Source organism: Lampris incognitus, chromosome 5, assembly GCF_029633865.1.
Source record: "Lampris incognitus isolate fLamInc1 chromosome 5, fLamInc1.hap2, whole genome shotgun sequence".
Classification (NCBI taxonomy): domain Eukaryota; kingdom Metazoa; phylum Chordata; class Actinopteri; order Lampriformes; family Lampridae; genus Lampris; species Lampris incognitus.
In genome coordinates, this window is record NC_079215.1 from 26,490,074 (window position 1) to 26,511,080 (window position 21,007).

Here is a 21,007-nt window from a genome sequence, read left to right on the forward strand (position 1 = left end):
TGTCAAATTTATGTTTAAGCCTGAATTCTTGTTGATTATGCGGTTGCAGTAAACACTTGTATCTGTTAAGTATTGGTTACAGTGAGTACTTGAAAAAAGTCTGTTGTATTGAAAGCTAAATATGTTATCAACAACAGTATTTGTGAGCAGAGTTTCATAGCATTACATGCTTATGTTAGTGAAATGTGATGGAAGGTAACATCTAAGGGGGGGGCGGTGTAGTGTGCATCACCTCCAGGAGGTAAAGGATTAACCGGTTAAGAGGTCACGTGTGGTTGTTCACGGAAGGTACGTACATTATGTGGGGTAGGAAGGATGTTCACTTTGGATATTGGAGTACGGAATAAAGCAGCACATTAGCAGCTTGTTACTTGAAATAAGAACACAGTATTATACATAAAATGTATTATTAATACTTAGAAATCAAATGTATAATCTGAAAAGTAGAAAAGTGTGGTCACTTGCTCAATGTGGGTGGAGTCAAATGTTGACCCTGCCCACATTGGGCACCACCCCGATCTGCAGATTGCAGTCAGGGGTACTCGGCACAGTGAGGAAGAAACACATCAGCTTGTTTACCTCACTAAAAACACCTGCAGCATCTCCCACTGCTGCCACAACACCAACCAGGGTGGTGACTTTGGTGATTATTGTGATGTGTGTAGAGTTGAGCACAGAGTCGTGGGACGTCAAAAGGTTCGGGGGCATTTTCAGCTGTGTGTGGAATCTTGCCATGTCCACATCTCCCGTGCATTGGACGGCAATGTCGTCAGGAATTGAGACCATAACACCTGAAAGTGTGTGTGTGTGTGGGAGGGGGGGTAAAAGTCCCCCCCCTTTTCTGGTGCCAGTGCGCATTGATCATATTGACAGCTTTGGGGAACTGATGTGTAATCCAAACAAGTCAAGTCAATTTTATTTGTATAGCCCAATATCGCAAATTACAAATTTGAATCAGGGGGCTTAACAGCAACACAACATCCTGTTCTTAGACCCTTGCATTGGATAAGGAACAACTTCCTAAAAAAAAAACTTTAACAGGAAGATCCAAAGTAGTTTAATCAAGTGTAACTGGACTTGGTATATACGTATATCTGACTACAGAAACCACAATCACAGATATTTAACAGGAAGAAAAAATAGGAAGAAACCTCAAATAGAGCAACAGAGGAGGGATCTCTACAATGTGTCAGTGTTATATTCAGACTTAGATCTTCATCCAATTTCTCTGCCAGGGAACAAAAAAAAAACCCTCCCGAAAAGCTTATTGAGGGAATTGGTACATTAAATACAAGTTACAAAGTGCATCTGATATGAAGTCACACTAATTTGCAACTCTTTATTACTTTCAGATGAAGTAATCTGCAATGTATGCACATTATCACTGCTCCTATACAATAGGATGGGTTGAATGTTGAGAACAAATTTCATCGTAACCGAACAACTGTACAATGACAAATTAAAGTAGCTTTATTTCTTTCTTATTGATAAAGACTATTCATGAAGTTCTAGTCATTTTGAAGCTCTGGGGTATGACCACTGGGTCTCTACAGTGCTGCCAAAGAGCCCTGTTTCTTCATTATTACTTCAAGAGTGCACAATGCAAAAAAAAAAGTATTAAAATCTTCAAGGCAAACATTGATACCAAGTCTGATAATGACTTGATCGATCTCATTCAAAAGCTATAAGACGCACATGGACGGATTAATGCACGGGGCCGACGGGGCCCGGGCCCCCAGGGCCCCGCCCTTCTGGGGGCCCCCAAGATTAGCGAAATTACGTCCTCTGAAATCCGCCCAATGATTACCCCTTCTATAAATAATCATTACAAGAGGTAATGTCGATTACCAGGGTTTATATAAGACATGATTTCACTTGAATTCTCAATCATGGTGGCAAAATATTGTAATGTGCATGGATAAGAAGACACACTGGCCCCTGATTGGCAGGTCTGACCCTTTAGTCGAGCGGTTAGCGATGTCTCCTGCGGTGCAGGCGATACGGTTTCGTTTCCCGGCCGCGGCAGTTCCTGTGGCTGCGTTTTCCCCCGAATTCGCTACATACAATATTTTTTTCCAATTGTATGCCAAAAATATTCCTGTATTATTTCAAATATGGATTCATTAGAACCAATGTACAATTAACTGTTATAGGCTACACATACAAACAAAAACAAAAATCATTAGGGTGATTCAAGGGTGATTCAAGACCCCTCTGCTTCGCGTCGGGGTCCTGCATCACCCTGTCGGGGTTTATTTCGTAATAATAACCAGCTCACTGTACAGCATCCCTTACATATTCAATGCATTCTGGGAGGTAACGTTAACGTGACGTTTGCGCGCCTTAGCAGTTAGAGCTGGTGACGGGTGAAATAATAGCAACAACAACAACAATAAAAATAATAATGTAACGTTTTGTAGGTCCTTTAATAATATCACATGCGTTGCGTTGTTTCCGGTGATTACAGTAAGTCACAAGACTAATCAAAACTGCTTGGTGAAATTGCATTCAGACTCTCTGGTGTTGTTATAGGGGGGCCCCGTGAATTATTGTGCCCCGGGCCCCAGATTGGTTTAATCCGTCCCTGAAGATGCACACAAACGTACATATGTAAAGAGACATATAAAATCTTACCTTGGAATATAGTATATACCTTTCATACAGAATGAGAAAACAAAGAAAGGGAAAAGTTAAAGGCCAGATTTGAGGAGGGAACAATAACTATACTATCATGGCTGTTGGGACTTTTTTGCCAACTGCCTCAAAGGATCGGTCGTTTAAAAATATTTTAAAAAACTGCAGAAATTTTAACATTACATCTCTCTAGCTAAATATGCGGATATATCATTCAGCCATAGTGATGTAACCCACAATGTTAGATGTTGTTATACGTGTTAGTCTCATTTGTGTAAATTTCCATCCTTTCTACTCTATCCTGTGTTATTCTTAAATGTCTTTCCTAATTTGTTTACAATCACTTCCTGAGAAGAGTTTTTATTTTGTTGCACCGCCGCCATCCATTTTGGTTATAAAAAGATATTAAAAAATAAAAATAAAAAACAGAGTGCATCTTTTGTTGTTTCTGAGACGAGAGGCATGTTTTGGATCTTATCCTTGCCTTAATCCAAGTCTTAATTTCTGTGAGAATTTTCCTTCTGGGAAATTTCCTTGCTTAAATTTTTCTGCTGGGTTTCATATGGCTTATATTATCTTGATGAAAGGAAAATGACAATAACTCCTTAGACGACTCACAAGAAATCTAAGTCCTAAAAAAAAGCTACAAAAGACAATAATGTCATTTGGGTGCAATTCTGTTGCACAATAATAATGGAGTAGTGTCTAAACCAGTGCCAAAATGAATCCAAAATAATTTGGAAGTTCCCAGATATACAATTTAGATTATGTAAAGATCTTTAAAGTGCAAACAACTGGGGTTTTCGTTAATTGGTACATGAAGAATGCTTTTGCTCAGCAACTGGGAGTCACTAAACAACTCGACAGCTACTCATTGAGGACACGGGTCGTCCCTCTTGAGCTCCAATCTGCTCTGATTGGCCCTGATGTAAACTGTAATGGCATGGTCCTTTGCTTGAATGCTTCTGTTCAGCGTCAAGAACTGCTGGACCCGTCAATGTCGCTGTGCCAGTCATTGAGGAGGTTACCAGACAGGATCTGCAATGCTGCCTCGATGCTATCTGTGTGCCTCAAACTGGGAAGATCAGCTGAGAGAACGACCTTCAGGATCGAGGGCTGAGGAAGAAAAAAAAATTAATGGAACAGAGGAAGGGATGATGGAAGGAAGTGCAGCAAATAGTTGGCCATGACAGAAAGTGAGAGAGTGAGAAAGCTGGACTGATATGCTGCAAATTCACTTTACCATGGTGGAGAGCATAGGGATTAGTGGCTGTACCTGCAGTCTGGAGAAAATCAGGCACACTCCTTGTAGTTTGAATTGTCTCAGCAGGTCTCTGAGTTCATTGACCACTGTGTAGTCGATGGCACTCACATGATTGCAGTCCAGGATCACTGGCCGCGGAGGAGAAGCTAGGAGAGTGATGGAGGACCGGTCATTGTGTGTTGAGAAGAAAAATTGCAAAATTCTACTTGATTTTAAAAGCTGTAAATGGTGGAACAAAGGAGTGGAAAATGATAATAATAAATCAATATTGTATAGCGCTTTTCTAGTACTCAAAGTCGCTTTACAATAATGGAGTGAAACAAGACGACAAAATAAATCAATGCAGGAAGTAACTGAACATGACAAGTTATAGGGAACCAGAGCCAACATTTAATGACTGTTTCACATCACAAGCCAGCCCTTAAACAGTAAGCATCCCAAACAAGGAAGGTGCGCAGCAAAGAAATCATTACCTTGCAGAGCCTGGGTGTGTACGATGTGGCTGAGGTGCTCCATGGCAGGAAATGTGAGTCCGCTGCCCAGCTCCATCACAAGTATGCCATGGTCTGAAATCTGCGGGCGGAGGGTGCATGCCAACAAGTGTCATTAGGAAGACTTTAAGTTACTCCATCCCCTTACCCCTTGCTCTCTCGTATCATCGATAAATATTGCAATGTTTTGCCCTGACCTTGGAATGTGTGTTGAAATTTTCCTGATTTACAATGCTTCGCATTCACGGGAGCACCCAAAAAAACAAAAAAAACATGCATCAGCCAACCTTTAACCCGGGTCTGGCTATGTTGTAGAGCAGCATGACTCCAGAAACAGCAACCCCTGCTATGATGCCATACTGCACCTCCCAGAAATTCACCAGGAACGTAACACAGAAAGGCAGCAGGTCCAGCTCTATGGAGCACAGAGGACTGTTAAACAATTACATGCATGCACACTTTCAAGACTTTTGAATAAATATAATTATGCACAAAAGAGACCTTTAAGTAAAAATTTGTATGCAAATGAGACTTTTAAATGAATGTACAGATACAAGACTTTTAAATGAACATATTTGTGTACTCAACCCAGAGGGCACAAGCATGAAAGATACATCCATTTAAAAACACACTCACTGCGTATTTTCCATATCTTAGCCACCACATGGTAGTCTATCATGGGAGCTACGGCACAGATGATAACTGCTGCCAGAGAAGCTTTAGGAACGTAGTAGAATGCTGGCATCAGGAATGCCAGGGACAGCAACACTATCAAACCTAAAATGTGTGTGTGTGTGTGTGTGTGTGTGTGTGTGTGTGTGTGTGTGTGTGTGTGTGTGTGTGTGTTAGAGAGAGAGAGAGAGAGAGAGAGAGAGAGAGAGAGAGAGAGACACACTTGTGAAGAGACTCAAGAATGTCTTTCGAAACGGCACATGTAAACTACAACAGGATAAAATCTGAACTTAAAGAAAGGAGAGACAGCAGAGTAAGAGAAAGGGACTGAATAAAAAGTGACAAACAAGCAAGAGAGAGAGAGAGAGAGAGAGAGAGAGAGAGAGAGAGAGAGAGAGAGAGAGAGAGAGAGAGAGAGAGAGAGAGAGAGAGAGAGAGAGAGTCAGTCAACAGTGGGAAAGTGTATCTACCACATTTTTCCACCAGGAGTAGACAGAGACCACATATCATTACCATGCGCGTACAAGCCAGTCAGATTGAAAGAAGTTAAGGGAGATGGGGAGACGTGCCATTGTGCAGAAAACAGGGGGGGAGAGGGTCTGCTGAAAGGTAGCAGAAGTTGGTAAAATATGGGTGGAATAGAGTGGAAAAGGGGAACAGACAAGTAAAGCGTTGAGCTGATAAATATCAGTGCTCACTAGTGATGATCCCTCCTGCTGGGGTGCACACCCCTGTCTGAGAGTTCACCGCTGTCCTGCGTATAGATATTCACAAACTGCAATTAATGAAACTGTAAACATCTGACATCTGACATGCTTTATGTCATCTGAACCAAAGACCCATGGAGAGGCGGTGTCAAATACAGTGTAATGTGATGGTAAAGCACTCGGATGAAATAGAGATTTAGGGCTATACAAACAAATTTGACTTGACGTGTTTTGCACACACAGAAACACACCTCCCAAAGCTGCCAGTCACCGGGTAGGCAGACACAAAAGATCCCATTATGTTGGTCACACCAATAGCCAACAGCTCCTGGTTGGCATCAATCCTATAGTTGTTCTGACTGGCTAAGGAGAAACGGAGACAAGATCACTCAGTCAACAATCTGATATATCTGTCATTAGTTATTCAATAATAAAGTATATATAAAATATATAAAAGCAAAGAAATATTGTAACATGATGCTTTGTTCTCTACTTCCAGTCATGCAATGACAATCAGAATCAGAATCATGTTTACTGGCCATGTAGGTTTGCACATACATGGAATTTGACTCCGGTTTCCTGGCTCTTTCAGTGTACTTAACATAGAATAACAACAATCTTCAGATATATACACAAGGACTGACTATATACAGGTGAAATAAGAGGTGATAAAGTGCAATGGTGCAGAGAATAAATCAGAGACGCTGAAATAAATGTTAGCAGGAAAAAAATACAACTATGATAATGAAATATATTTATGTAGCACCTTTGAGACAAGTTTCCATGAACTTACTGTGTCCTGTTAAAAGCATTGGCCAGAGAAACAAACAGAACCTACCAAAAGCTTTGCTGATGGCAATGCTCTCCAGCAGACCCATTAAAGGAATGACAGCAAGCCCTCCTCCAAAATCCTACCAGGGCGAGAGAGAGAGAGAGAGAGAGAGAGAGAGAGAGAGAGAGAGAGAGAGAGAGAGAGAGAGAGAGAGAGAGAGAGAGAGAGAGAGAGAGAGAGAGAGAGATACAACATGCCTGCTACATAAACCAAGGAATTATAAAAAGTGGGGGGGGGAAATCATCTCTTGTTAAACTTGACAATGACTGTCCCCAATTTTGCAACTAGAATGTGAAACACCCCCCCGCTCACCTCTACAATTTCTCCAAAGGAGACAACCGTACCATTAGCCATTGTGTCTGAGGTAGGCGGGGGCCTGAGGGGTGGTAGGCCTTTGGAGGTTTCTCCAGTGAGAGTGAAGACATGATAACCGTAAGCATCCCAGGAGTATGCGATGCAGGAGGCAGCGACCACCACCAGGGCATTACGTACTGGACGGGATGGGAGGTGAAGACATTTCAAAGAGGGACGATTTCATATGAGGCTTTCAGACATGATCAATTAGTTAAATACTGCTCACCACCGGAACAGATAGAAGCTGCCCTAAAGGATTTCTTTAAAAGGCTGTATGTGCACAGTGATGATGTGCAATAGCACCAAAATACAGAGGACTGAAGTGTCTCTCCCCTGCATGGCTGACCTGAATTTGACCTGGGTACGCAATGATAATTATTAACGATAATAAAAATTGTATTATTTTCTTTAAGAGAAGGAACGTGTACACAAACACAGGAAAAGCAGGGCAAAAAGCACAAAATCTGTTGGATTTGCTTTGCTGGATTCCACACAGAAGTTTCGTGGCATCACACTGTTGATAAGGCAATCAATAAATTTTTAGATGGGAAAGTGCTATTGACTCCCAAACCAGCTGATAATAGCTTGCAGACTATAGTGCCCTCATATAAGAAGTCATTCCCCATTATTGTGTAGGTAAAATTGGTTGAAAGTAGCTGAGGAAAAAGCACAACAGATTAAGCAGAGGTATGGGATAAGTCAGTCAGAGAGACTGAGCTGCTGTCTAGTACCATCAAACTTTTTTTCAGAAAAAAATGTTGAACAGTGTTAACGTTTCATTTGGAGGGTGCCATCACTAAAACTAAAAATAGAATTGACTATTGAATAAAAATCTTGAGTAGTAATAGTTAACATTTAAGGAGTTATGATTCTAGAGAACTAGATTTGCCTAGTTTTGGCATTGATGGAGTAATATAAATGTAATTTACGTATGTGCTGATGAAAACATGATATCAGTACTACTTGCCATTTTGCCAGGATTTGTGTCATAATACATAATTGGAATTGGAGTTGAAGGAGCCAGTCATCACTCAGGGGCTACCATAAAAACATCCAGTCACCCCCCCCTTTTTCTCCCCAACTGCACCCAGCCAATTACCCCACTCTTCCGAGCCATCCCTGTCACTACTCCACCCCCTCTGCTGAGCCGGGGAGGGCTGCACACTACCACATGCCTCCTCCGATACATGTGGAGTCGCCAGCCACTTCTTTTCACCTGACAGTGAGGAGTTTCGCCAGGGGGATGTAGCGCATGGCAGGATCACGCTATTCCCCCCAATTCCCCCTCTCCCCCCAAACAGGCGCCCCAACCAACCAGAGGAGGCGCTAGTGCAGCGACCAGGACATATCCACATCTGGCTTCCCACCCGCAGACACAGCCAATTGTGTCTGTAGGGACACCCGACCAAGCAGGAGGTAACACGGGGATTCGAACCAGTGATCCCCATGTTGGTAGACAACGGAATAGACCGCTACACCAGTGGGATGCACATCCAGTCATTTTTAACCTAGCATTTGCATAAGCCCACGACTGAAGGCACAGCGCTGTAGTTTTCATCCCCAGAAACGTGAAAACACATTCAAAACGACTGAAGATACCTGAGTGCTTGTCCTTCCTTGGTGTGTGAGAGCGGTCTTTGTTTGTTACCGACAACATTGGTGAGACCACACCTATACAAATACGTGATGTGCCAGCAGACTGCGAGAAGGTTGGACATAACAGACCACTGGAGGGTCCAACAGTAAAACTACTGTGTATTGAATTCCAAATTTTTGCAATTTGTTTTATATAAACTCATGGTGGACAAAAAAAAACAAACAAACAGATGTTTCTGCATCAATCCTTCATAACTGTTGGCCACTGCAGAAGTTGTTCCCACAGCCTTGCATAGTGCAGCTTTAAGGTTGGAAGAAAAATGTTCTTGCAATTTTAACTGTCATTCAGTATATGTCCACAACAGATATCTTATAATCCTTTAAGGGAACTGGTATAAAGTCTTGCACATATGTGTTAACGCAGATACTGACCAGTGGCAACGCCCATCACCATTCCCTTTGCGACTCTGGAATAGGTGGGAGACTCCTCAGACAAGTACCCCAGGTTTTTCTTCATCAACGCCAACATGAGCAGCAGTACTAGACAGATCAGGCCCAGGACAACATCACCTATCCTGGCCTCTGTAATCTTGTAGAACGTGTAGTAAACCTCCAAGAAGAACTGCTGGGGAACACCTTTGAGCCCCAATATGTTCTACACATAGGAAAAAAAATTTATCAGCAAATGTCACTGAGGACAATTTGAAATTCTGACCTGATTTTTTTTCCTTCAGTTTATTAGTCTTTCCACATGACATTAGGTTGACACAGTCATTAACTCTTGAACAGAGTCGTAAGGTTCTGACAACAGGGGCTATTTGAAGCCGGCGTTAAATGAGTCATGGGCTCCTGATACCAACACAAACGTGACCGTTTCCCATTTTTCTCAAACTGTGCTCCTGAGAAATAACATTTTACCGCTTTGACTCAGCCCAAAATAGAAGCTCTCGAAATGTTACCGCTGATCCAGTGTCCCTCCGGTGGTTTGCTTTTAATTCAAGATACTCAGTTCATGAGGTATTAGCATTGCCCAAAAACACAACTCATGGTTTACAAACAACAATTATCACAAATATCTCATACTTCTCCGGTTCTTCTGACATAGATATCTTCGATGAATTGTCTTGATTGATCTACGGATTCGACAATCCCAAAATAATAGATATTGCATTTCTAAATACATGTGGAAAGCCTGTTGTGAGCAGGACTCTCTTTCCACTGGACTGTCGCTAACTGTCACTTTGGAAGGAGTGTGCAGGTTTTATTCATGTTAGTGTTTTTGTTTTTGTTTGCACAGCTCTTACCTTGACCTGGCCAAAGCCTATGGTAATTGCAGCAGCACATGTGAAGCCTTTTATTACAGGGAAAGAAATAAAGTCCAAAAGGAACCCTGGAGAGAGAACAACCAAAACCATGAATAGATGACGGGCAGATTCATGAACCGGATCTAAAACAAGTGCCATTGCCACAGTCTGATAGATACAATCTGAGCTTTCAAAAACTGTGTCTGGGTAAGCAGGAGAAGTTATAGACATGATGGCAGGAAGTGGCTATGCTACACTGACAAACTAACTTTTTCGCCTCTGCACAGTCCCTGTGGTTCTGTTATTTCCTTGCTGTTGATTTGTGTAACCGCTGCCAGTGCCAGTATTGAATCATTATGAACATAGCACCTTGAGCAATTCCATCTCTCTCGTCCTAATTCCACCCTTCTTTTTAACACCATCCCTCTTTCTCCCTAACTGATGCCACTCTCACTACCTCCCTTCCAGAGGCAAAACTGTTCTCTACGGTGCATGCATAACTGTTTTCACTGTGTCTATATTGTACTGAAGAAAACCACAATTTCCTTATTCTGCAGCATAAATCTTTATCATGTTCTTGTGCACTTACACTTTTTTTTAAACCTATTTATTACTTTTAATTTGATATTTGTGAATAAGCCTAAACTGAGTCAAAAGCTCCAGATCTGCAAAATCCCTTGACTAATACAACTGATTGTGATTCTGAGTCACAAATTCAGATTCGCTTTGTGGTGATGATTTTAATGAGCTTACCATGCTGGATTCAATGCACCCAATATAATGGCAATATATGTCCTAAACCTCACCTAATCTCAGTAGAGCCATAGCAGCTTGAATTGCTCCGCAGAGTAGACTGAGAAGGACGGCCCGGTTAGGCTTCCCCCCCACCACAGATGAACACAAGAGGGACATGATGGCTGTGGGCCCCAGTGTCAAATCCTTGGCGGTCCCCAGAAGTGCATAGATCAACCCCCCCATGAAGGCAGAATACAGGCCATACTGCAGGGCGAAATAAGGATCAATTAGACAAAAGCAAAAGCATCAGTTAACTTCCATAGAATAACAACGTGACATCGATGAGTAAAATCATAGTTTCAAGAGCCTGGTTGGGAAATGGTTGAGGACAGAATATGAAGAGAGCTGAGTTAAAAAAAAACTGTAATGGGAAAGAGGCATGTGAGAAAATTGACTAAACCGCATAGAGAAGAAACAGATGTGAAAATGCAAAATTTGAGGCTTTATACATCATTGTCTCTGTTAAAAACAAAAGGAAAATTGTTTTGCCTTTGGCACTATTATTACTTTGAAAGCTAATCCACATGAGCAACTGTATATGATACCTTTATTTACATGAAATATAAAAAGAATTTGCACACCTCCAGTTGCTTTTTCAGTGACGCTCTGCTTAGGGACCGTTTGTACATATAAGGTTTTATACTTTGACTTGACATTACGTGTCAAGTTCTACAGCAATAGCCTTTACTTTTACAGATGACTAAATCAGTTACGTAGTATACTGTGACTCACCTGCACAGGGAGACCAGCTACCTCTGCATAAGCAAGGCTCTGTGGTATAGCAGTCAGTCCTACAGTGAGCCCTGCAATTAGGTCCATCTGGAGCCACCTACGGTTGTACCTGGGCAACCACGAGAGGACAGGCAGCAAGGCTTTCAGCTTGTAGTAGGAGAAGAAAGCCTTTAACTGGCCCTGGGACAAGACATCTTCTACGAGTGGCTGGTCCATCTTACTTGGGTATAGTTTAGGAAGATTCCCTGGGGGAGAGAATGAGTGGAGATGGAGAGCTATTCACTGAGATGAATATATAGCTTTTCTTTCCCTGGCACAAATATTGCTATCCTTATGCTGACCAAATGCAAGAATAGGCTGGATACACCAAAAACACTTACACAAACAGTGTTGAGGGATAGCAAGCAGTCAAAATTCCTCCTCTTCTTTAAACTGTCAGCAATCAACTTATCCACTCATAAAAGCTGATTTGAAGTGCTGCTTAGTTTGGTTTCGGTGAGCTTCAATAGAGCCCTTTTCTCTGTGCAACTGGCAGGCAGGCACAGACAACAACACTGTGGTCCGTGTGTTTTCCCTCTCTTCACTTTCTCTCTCTCTGTCTGTCAGTTTGTCTGTGTGTATCCTCCAAGGAAAATATCCAGCACAGCAAAGCAGGCTGAGGGGAGGTCATATCTTGAGATCCATGCTGTTATGTCGGATTCACATAATGAGAAAAGACGAGGGGGGGGAAAAGCCATAAATTGACTCACTGCAGGCAACTGGAAGAGAAGAAAAGGCGTTACACACTTAGCCCCTTAATAAATGTCATGAATAGAATATTTTGCACTGTTGAAATATAAATACAGGAAACTGGCTTATTTCAAGTGAGAAGAGGTGTGTGTGACTTCAAAATCATATGACATATTGGGGTAAAGGTCATTTTTTGCTTTACGCTGTCTGACCAGTGTTGGTTTCACAACGTCCAGAGTTTTTCTCCATAATCATCAACCAGTAATAAGGTTGACATTGAGCAACTGAGACAAAGTGAGACTATACTTTAACATCCTGGCACTGACAAGGTTCTTGTTATTATATAAAGTTCCACCTGTTGTGATAGTGGACAGGAACATAATATAGACTAGAATAGAATAGAACTGAATAGAATAGAATAGAATAGAATAGATTGGAATAGAATAGAATAAAATAGAATAGAATGGAATAGATTGGAATAAAATAGAATAGAGTTCGGGACTTACCCATTGTGGTTCCTTCTTTTCTTCACTCTCCAGTATTACTGTGATTTTTCAGCTCTGTCTCAACTACAGCACTGACATATCACTTGCTAAAAACACACTTCCTCAAAATTTCACTCGTCGTCCCGGTACCTTACCCACGTGACCACTGTCACATGGCCGAAGTTTGTGGTCACATGACTTAGTTGTTTCAGGAAGGTGGATTTGCGTCGTTGTCTAAGTTAGCAAAGTTAGCAACGTTTGATAACTTAGATAACGTCCACGAGCATTTTGACAGAGCAGTCGTTTTTTATGGACATGGTGTGACTCAGTGGTTCTTGGCCCTATTTCGTCATGCCACGCGCGTTGTTGGTTCTGTCTCTTATTCTTGCAGTGTCTTGCATCGGGCGGTCAAAGAAAAGAAATGTCTTCCTAATAATTGGTGAGTGAACTTTCAAACTCTGATTATATTGATTGCAGCAACAGATGAAGAAGGGTGGAAGAGCTGTCAAGTACACGCGTGCGTCTTTGATTATCTGTGTGTGTGTGCGTGTGCGCGCTCTCTCCAGCCGACGATGCGGGCTTTGAGACAGATGTCTATAACAACTCTGTGGTCCACACCCCACACCTCCGTTCTTTGGCCCAGCGCAGCTTGGTGTTTAAAAACGCCTTCACTTCTGTCAGTAGCTGCTCACCTAGCCGTTCAGCCATCCTCACTGGCCTGCCACAGGTAACACACACACGCCTTCTCTTTCATTCACACATACACATTCGCAAGGCCGGATTAAAGTAACATGGGCCCCGGGGCTATGAGTTTTTCAAGCCCCCCCCCATCAACAATCACTTAAGACTGAAGTTTTATTTTATGACACAATGAGATTTTTGATGATGGATATAATGTCTGAGTGAGTAAAGGCAAATAATAGAAGTCTGGTTAATTCAAACGATTACTTCACTTTACTGTAATGCAGCATTTAAAACCAGGAAAAGATAACACTTATGCCATATCACAAAATCTAAGGCAATATATATTGTCTCACATCACAATATCTGATACACATGTTAACACATTGCCAACTGCTGGTATGAGAGAGAGAAGCAGCTGACTTCCCCCTCTACTAATTCCACTTATCCTTCCTCTCATAGCAGCTCACATACACACACACACACACACACACACACACACACACACACACACACACACACACACATCAGTTGGGAGAACAGACACAGAAGACCCCGAGCCTCATGGGCCCCCTCACGTCATCGGGCCCCGGGGCTTGAGCCCCGGTAAGCCCTTGCATTAATACAGGCTTGCACATTCGCTCTCTTTAACTCACGCACACGCTATCCCTTGCAACTGTGTAGGTTTACACTGACCATTGGTGTTGACTACTTCCTCACTGGGGGAGTAGGAGTGTGTGTGATTCACCTTCAAGGTACAGTAACTCGCACATCTGCCTTGTGTTTCCAGCATCAGAATGGCATGTATGGCCTCCACCAAGGAGTCCATCACTTCAACTCTATTGATGGAGTGCAAAGCCTTCCATTGCTCCTAAGACAGGCCGACATACATACAGGTAGATAGATAGCTGTGTCTTGGAAGGAATGACTGGCCATGATCTCAGTCCTGCATCTACACGTTAATGGCATTTCTTCTTGTTACTCTGCCCCTGATGGGAAAAGTTTATTTTGCTTTGTTGCAGAACGTTAAAAGTCCACTGACTTTCTCTCTCTGTCATACAGGTATAATTGGTAAAAAGCATGTTGGTCCAGGATCAGTGTACCCTTTTGATTTTGCCTACACTGAGGAGAACAACTCAGTCCTCCAGGTGGGCAGGAATATCACCAGGATCAAACTACTGGTCAGAAAGTTCTTCCAGACCCATAAAGAGGAAGCTGCTGGGCAAAGGGAGGAGGGGGGAAAAAGGACAAAGAGAACTAGAGAAAATGCAGAGGAGGAAGAGAGACCATTTTTTCTCTATGTTGCGTTCCATGACACCCACCGATGCGGACATTCCCAGCCTCAATATGGAGCCTTCTGTGAGAAATTTGGGAATGGTGAGATGGGAATGGGTAGAATTCCAGACTGGACACCTGAATACTATACTCCTGAGCAGGTTAAGGTCAGTGAAACAAATTAGAAAATCTCTAACTATTTCGCTCTACTTTCTACCAAGAAGATAATTTCTGATATCCGATAACCATAATTTATTAGCTGCAAAATTTGAAACGTTAAACAGATGACATCTTGGCCTTCAAAAGCTTTATCAAACCTAGCTTCTTTTTTATTTTACGATTTTGTCTTTTCGTTTGGTTGTTAGAACATGATATTTGCTGTAAAATAATCATGATAAAAAATCTACAATCTTTGAATGTCTTTCTTATGTCATTCATAATGCAGTCCACGTTTCTCACATATTGACTCGAATGTTTTTGGTCCCATGACCTCTGCCACAGTATATATTGCAGCAACCCATTATTTACCTCTGGTCTTTCTTCCTCTTGTGTTTTTCAGGTTCCCTATTTTGTACCAGACACACCTGCAGCTCGAGCTGACCTAGCTGCCCAATACACCACAGTTAGTAGACTGGACCAGGGTATGTAAATCACAGGTCAGATGTGGACTATACATGTAGCTTTACACAAAACCATGCAAATACACCCATAAGCACACACACGTACTCGCAAAGCTAAAAAAAAATGGTCAGAAACCAGAAAGTAACACAGTAAACCAAGACTGAGTGATAACCACAAACTAATTTGTGTGAATTTATTAATTAGTAGCGACAGGCATGGGTGCAAGTCCATGAATACTGGGATGGCATCCAGCGCTTTACCTGTGCCCCTGGCCATAGGGTTAGTGGTTTTGTCAGGAAGGGCATCCGGCGGATTGACAAGACCATACCAGATTGGTTGAGGCTCCATACCGGATTGGTCAAGGCCTGGGTTAACAACAGCCACCATTGGTGCTGTGCCTTCACAGGGTACTGATGGAAACTATATAATCTGCTTTGGCGACCCCTGAGAAACAGGGAATAAGCCGAAAGAAGAAGAAGAAGAAGAAGAAGAATTTGTGTTAATTAGTTGGATAGCTCCAAGCTGGCACTCATAATTGTCCATCCATCCATCCATCCATTGTCTTAACCGCTTATCCTGCTCTCAGGGTCGCGGGGATGCTGGAGCCTATTCCGGCAGTCATTGGGCGGCAGGCGGGGAGACACCCTGGACAGGCCGCTAGGCCATCACAGGGCCGACACACACATACAGCCATTCATTCCTAGGGGACAATTTAGTACCGCCAATTCACATGACTTACATGTCTTTTGACTGTGGGAGGAAACTGGAGCCGCCGGAGGAAACCCACACAGACACGGGGAGAACATGCAGACTCCACACAGAGGATGACCCAGGATGACCCACCAAGGTTGGACTACCCTGGGGCTCGAACCCAGGACCTTCTTGATGTGAGGCGACCGCGCTAACCACTGAATACAGCTGGGCTGTATTCAACTTTTTGAAGTTTTTACTTTTTAAGAAAGATAACTTTTATTTTTTAGTTTTTTGCAATAGAAATGAACAGCAGAATGTTAGACCTTCCGAGGTGCTTTTTTTTTCTTCAGCATTTTTTCTTCAACTCTTTTATGATTGGCTGTTAACAGGTTTCTGGTGGCCACTGGGTTTCTAATTGTTGTGAAATCACCCTGCACACATAGCTAGGCCAAACATGTACTCCTATAAATGTAGTTTCTGATATTATTTTTTTTTTGTATTCTCCACCAGGCATTGGTTTGGTACTTCAGGAGCTGAAGGAAGCAGGCTATGAGAATAACACCTTGGTTATCTATAGCTCAGATAATGGCATTCCCTTCCCTAATGGTAGAACCAACTTGTATCACTCTGGCACAGCAGAGCCCATGCTTGTTTCATCTCCGGAGCACAAGGAACGCTGGGGAGACACCAGCCAGGCATACGTTAGTCTGCTAGGTGAGTGTTGGATAGAGGGAAATCGGTATGACATGTCATACATTGGTATTGCAATCAAAATCTATTTGTTTTTTTTTTAATTCACCAAGTAAGCTTGCACATGGCTAGAGCTTCTATTTTTATTACATCTGCTATATTTTTATTTTTTGTTCCACTACTCTTGATCTATAAGTATACATCTCTTTATCCTATTTTATTTTATAGGCACCAAGTACTTTAGTTATTCTCTACAATTTATTCTTTATATTCTTGCTATTGTGTGTATTTTTGATATTGTGTGCCTTTGGATTATGCGAAATGTAATGATGCTTTAATTTCCCTCTGGAGCAATAAAGAATCCTATCTATCTATCTATCTATCTATCTATCTATCTATCTATCTATCTATCTATCTATCTATCTATCTATCTATCTATCTATCTATCTATCTATCTATCTATCTATCTATCTATTTTCTCTAGTACTAGAACATAAAGGACTTTACAGTAAAATAACTGCATCACATTATTGTATGGTTGGCCCCGTTGGGAATCAAACCCTCAACGCTGGCAGTGTTAGTGCCATGCGTATTCTATCATATTACCAGGCACTTTTAACAGTTGAGCAATGGAAGACCAATACATATAATGTACTTTACTTGTTTGGTTGCTCATAGAAAACAAGTAAAATAGATTAATATAGTAGGCAATTGAAGCAATGAATTTAAAGAATAATTTCTGTTGTTACCTTCCTAAACAAAGGGAGTGGTAAAAAGTCCAGGGCCTGATTCTATTGAGCGGAGGCGTAAAAACACCCTTGGACAAAGGGGACAAATGTATCAAAGCATTAAAGGTGCCACAAGGGGGCGACTTCATGGTGCCACGTCACAAGTGTATTTGGATGTCTGATTACTTCAGTAAAGGAGGTGGGGAGTGACATTGGTTTGTCCCTGCAATTTTATTCTAACATATTTGGTTTTGCTCTTTGGTTCTCTCGCTTTCTTTCTACCGCTCATTTCTTCCACCTCGAGATATCACCCCCACTATCCTGGACTGGTTCTCTATTCCCTATCCATCATACAAGCTCCCAATCAGCTCTGTGGACCCAGTCCACCTAACTGGTCGCTCTTTGCTGCCTGCACTTGTCACAGAGCCCAGCAGCTGGCATACTGTCTACGCCAGCCAGTCTCTCCATGAGGTTTGTGGAGCTACCACGATAGTTCTGTCATTACTATTGCTATTTCTGTTATTACTATTGGCCAAATTAATATTGAATTCCATTCAAATGCTTTAGTGATCATGCTGCCAATGCCGGTGAAACTTGTCGTTGGTACGTCAGCCATACAGCTGACTTCCAGTGCACAAAGGTTACAGCACCGTCGTGTTCATACTAGATGCACATTAAATGACACACAATACCTGCATTGCTCTATAAAAAAAATCGAACAAGATTGATACCTTTCATTTACAAGATACAATAGTAGAAAAAAAATCCAATCAAATCATTTACAAAAGGGGGATCAGCCTGGGTGGTTCGCAGTTTGTACCACAATTAAGAGGCAGCCGTTTTTGAAGTGGGATATTTTGGGTGAAATATGATTTGTAGCGCTTTCCAAGGCGTAGTGGCTGGAACAGGCGTGGAGCCGGCTGTATGAGACTGAAGACGATTCTCTTCGCCCTTCTTTTGTGTGCATCTGCATTATATATACACTCAAAGTCGTTGACCGAATGTACTTTCTTTTTTTCTCTTCAATTTTAGGTGACCATGTACTACCCAATCCGCTCCGTCTACCAGGGGGCGTACCACCTGCTTCACAACCTGCACTACCGCATGTCTTTTCCCATAGACCAGGACCTGTATGTGTCCCCCACCTTCCAGGACCTGCTGAACCGCACTCATTTGGGTCAGCCAACACACTGGTTCAAAAGCCTGGAGAAGTACTACTACAGGGACCGCTGGGAGCTCTATGACATCCGGTCTGTATAGTCTAGGAATCACTATGTTGTAGTACATTTATTTCTCAGAGGAGGCCTTATTGCCATATCAGAAGAGATCCTACGTGAAAATGTTTGGTATCAAAGAGCTTATTTATACTTTCCAAAGCATTTTTTTTTACTAGAAAGCCAAATACTGCCAGCTAAATCCTACTTTCACAAATATGAAAGACATAATTTTATATTCCAGCCAAAATACCTAGCCATTGTTCAACACATCGTTAGTGTTATTGTCCCCACAAATGCACTAGAGGAATATGATTTCTTTTTACCCCCTTTTTCTCCCCAATTGTACTTGGCCAATTACCCTATTTTCCGAGCTGTCCTGGTCGCTGCTCCACCCCCTCTGCCAATCCGGGGAGGGCTGCAGACTACCACATGCCTCCTCCGATACATGTGGAGTTGCCAGCCGCTTCTTTTCACCTGACAGTGAGGAGTTTCGCCGGGGGGATGTAACGTGTGGGAGGATCACACTATTCCCTCAAGTTCCCCGTCCCCCCTGAACAGGCACCCTGACCGACCAGAGGAGGCGCTAGTGCAGCGACCAGGACACATACCCACATCCAGCTTCCCACCTGCAGACACGGCCAATTGTGTCTGTTGGGATGCCCGACCAAGCCAATGGTAACACGGGGATTCGAACCGGCGAGCCCCATGTTGGTAAGCAACGGAATAGACCGCCATGCCCTCCGGGTGCCCCAGGAATATTAATTTTTATGTAGCTCCCTCCAAATTTACAATAAATGTACATCTTTCTGTCAATTTGCATCATGGGAAATCAGTGTTCAGTTAAGTAACAGCTGGAAACCTCACAGAGAGATTAATACATACACTGCAATGTGCTATATGAAGGATATGACCCTAAAAATGGATCATGTCTATGTGAGAGACAGTAAAGATTCCTTACACACATCGCTCACCTCTGCCATTTATTCCTTGTGTCACCTTTTAGGTCAATGGTTTAAAATAGCCATATTTTTAGAAGAGTCTTTTGACTGAGATGCTGCCAAAATACAATAATAGAGGACACTGAAAAGGGTTTGGGAGATGTCTGTTTTTACTCGCATGTTCCCTGTTCCCTTAATGTTTTTCTTTTATCAGTTTAATGTGAGATAAAATTCTTATAATCAAATTCACAACAGGGTCCTTTGTGGTTTGAGGTGTTATTTCCACATGTCTCTTTGGATATTGTCCAGTTTATTTATAAATGTTATCAATGTTTCCAAATAAATCTCTAATACAGGGCAGACCCAAAAGAAACAAAGAACCTGGCGTTAGACCCATCCTACAGTACCGTTTTAGAAGGCCTGAGACTGGGTCTGCAGAAATGGCAATGGGAAACTGGGGACCCTTGGGTCTGTGGACCGGATTACGTCCTGGAGGACAAGCTAGAGCCACACTGCAGACCACTTTACAATGGACTATGACAAACGTCACATGGCCGAGCCCCATCAAACCTGTCTGTACTGGTCATGCTTTGATGCCAGTGTGGTCACTATACACTGAACCTCAGTGTAAAACGAACAACTTTGGTAAGCGGCTCTGTGTGCAGTTTGCTGATCCAGACATCCTTGGTAATTCTAGTAGCCATTGACACAGATTTCATTATTGCATGATACAGTCATGCATTGCTTGTAAATAGAAATTAACAGATGCTGAATTTAAGATGTTTTGTATGTAAGCCCTTAGAATAAATGATTTACTACATTGGTTTTATGCAGCACAGTTTGTTTATTTATTTATTTATGTATTTTCCTAAATAATTTGATCATTCAAGATAACAGTCCTTCAAGAATAGATTTCCCAGAGTCCAGACCACTACCTAACTGTGTTTCATAGAATGTCAATAGGATTACGCACAATTCGACTGCTTACGTTTGTATGTTCAAGAGCTGAGCAAGATGCTTTACCTCTTTTGGTAGAGTCGCCAATGTTATTATTGTCCCTGGAAAAGTAATATGTCTCAGCCCACGTATGTATGTGTAAGGGCAGAGCTCCTGTGGCGATTACAAAGGTGATCAGGTTCATTGCACATGACCGGTTGTGTCGTTAAATCAATTTGGAAGAGTGTTTGCATTCACAAAAGGCCTCCGTGTTGCCCTGATCTCCGCTTTGAAGAAAAGGGGAAATTGTTATGGGCGGCATGGTGGTGCAGTGGTTAGCGCGATTGCCTCACAGCAAAAAGGTCCTGGGTTCGAGGCCTGGGGTAGTCCAACCTTGAGGGCTCGCCCCAGGTCATCCTCTGTGTGGAGTTTGCATGTTCTCCCTGTGTCTACGTGGGTTTCCTCTGGGTGCTCCAGTTTCCTCCCACAGTCCAAAGACATGTAGGTCAGGTGAAGTGTCCATACTAAATTGTTATCTAGCCAATGAGAACGCTGATGAAACTCGAACAACTCTGATTTTTTTCCCCTTTCACTGATCGATGACCCATTTGGATGTGGATTTCCAAAGCTCAG

At 42.4% G+C, this 21,007-nt stretch overlaps 2 protein-coding genes across 2 annotated transcripts; one reads left to right on the plus strand and one right to left on the minus strand.

Annotated features, from left to right (window-relative positions):
• Positions 1 to 2,253: 2,253 nt before the first annotated feature.
• Positions 2,254 to 11,983, minus strand: slc26a11 (solute carrier family 26 member 11). The gene is made up of 14 exons (XM_056280659.1): positions 11,762 to 11,983; positions 11,382 to 11,626; positions 10,661 to 10,853; positions 9,855 to 9,940; positions 8,983 to 9,205; positions 6,913 to 7,091; positions 6,607 to 6,679; positions 6,020 to 6,131; positions 5,760 to 5,815; positions 5,026 to 5,166; positions 4,677 to 4,804; positions 4,372 to 4,471; positions 3,911 to 4,044; positions 2,254 to 3,750 (listed from the first exon to the last, which is right to left on the minus strand). Exons 2-14 carry the CDS (start codon positions 11,595 to 11,597, stop codon positions 3,610 to 3,612), a joined length of 1,782 nt encoding a protein of 593 aa, XP_056136634.1. The 5' UTR covers positions 11,598 to 11,626; positions 11,762 to 11,983; the 3' UTR covers positions 2,254 to 3,609.
• An 829-nt stretch (positions 11,984 to 12,812) lies between these two features.
• On the plus strand, positions 12,813 to 20,256 carry sgsh (N-sulfoglucosamine sulfohydrolase (sulfamidase)). The gene is made up of 9 exons (XM_056280307.1): positions 12,813 to 13,034; positions 13,162 to 13,322; positions 14,067 to 14,172; positions 14,339 to 14,718; positions 15,111 to 15,192; positions 16,376 to 16,579; positions 17,588 to 17,754; positions 18,316 to 18,533; positions 19,795 to 20,256. Exons 1-9 carry the CDS (start codon positions 12,947 to 12,949, stop codon positions 19,976 to 19,978), a joined length of 1,590 nt encoding a protein of 529 aa, XP_056136282.1. The 5' UTR covers positions 12,813 to 12,946; the 3' UTR covers positions 19,979 to 20,256.
• The last annotated feature ends 751 nt before the right edge of the window (positions 20,257 to 21,007 follow it).

Coding starts and splice junctions, on each gene's coding strand:
- slc26a11 (XM_056280659.1), bottom strand. CDS start 11,597: ATGGACCAGCCACTCGTAGAAGATGTCTTGTCCCAGGGCCAGTTAAAG. Junction 4,045..4,371: donor ACACACCCAGGCTCTGCAAG/GTAATGATTTCT, acceptor TCACTCTCCTAG/CTTCTCCTCCGCGGCCAGTG. Junction 3,751..3,910: donor TGATTTTCTCCAGACTGCAG/GTACAGCCACTA, acceptor TTTCTTCCTCAG/CCCTCGATCCTGAAGGTCGT.
- sgsh (XM_056280307.1), top strand. CDS start 12,947: ATGCCACGCGCGTTGTTGGTTCTGTCTCTTATTCTTGCAGTGTCTTGC. Junction 16,580..17,587: donor GGCATACGTTAGTCTGCTAG/GTGAGTGTTGGA, acceptor TTCCACCTCGAG/ATATCACCCCCACTATCCTG. Junction 17,755..18,315: donor CCAGCCAGTCTCTCCATGAG/GTTTGTGGAGCT, acceptor CTTCAATTTTAG/GTGACCATGTACTACCCAAT.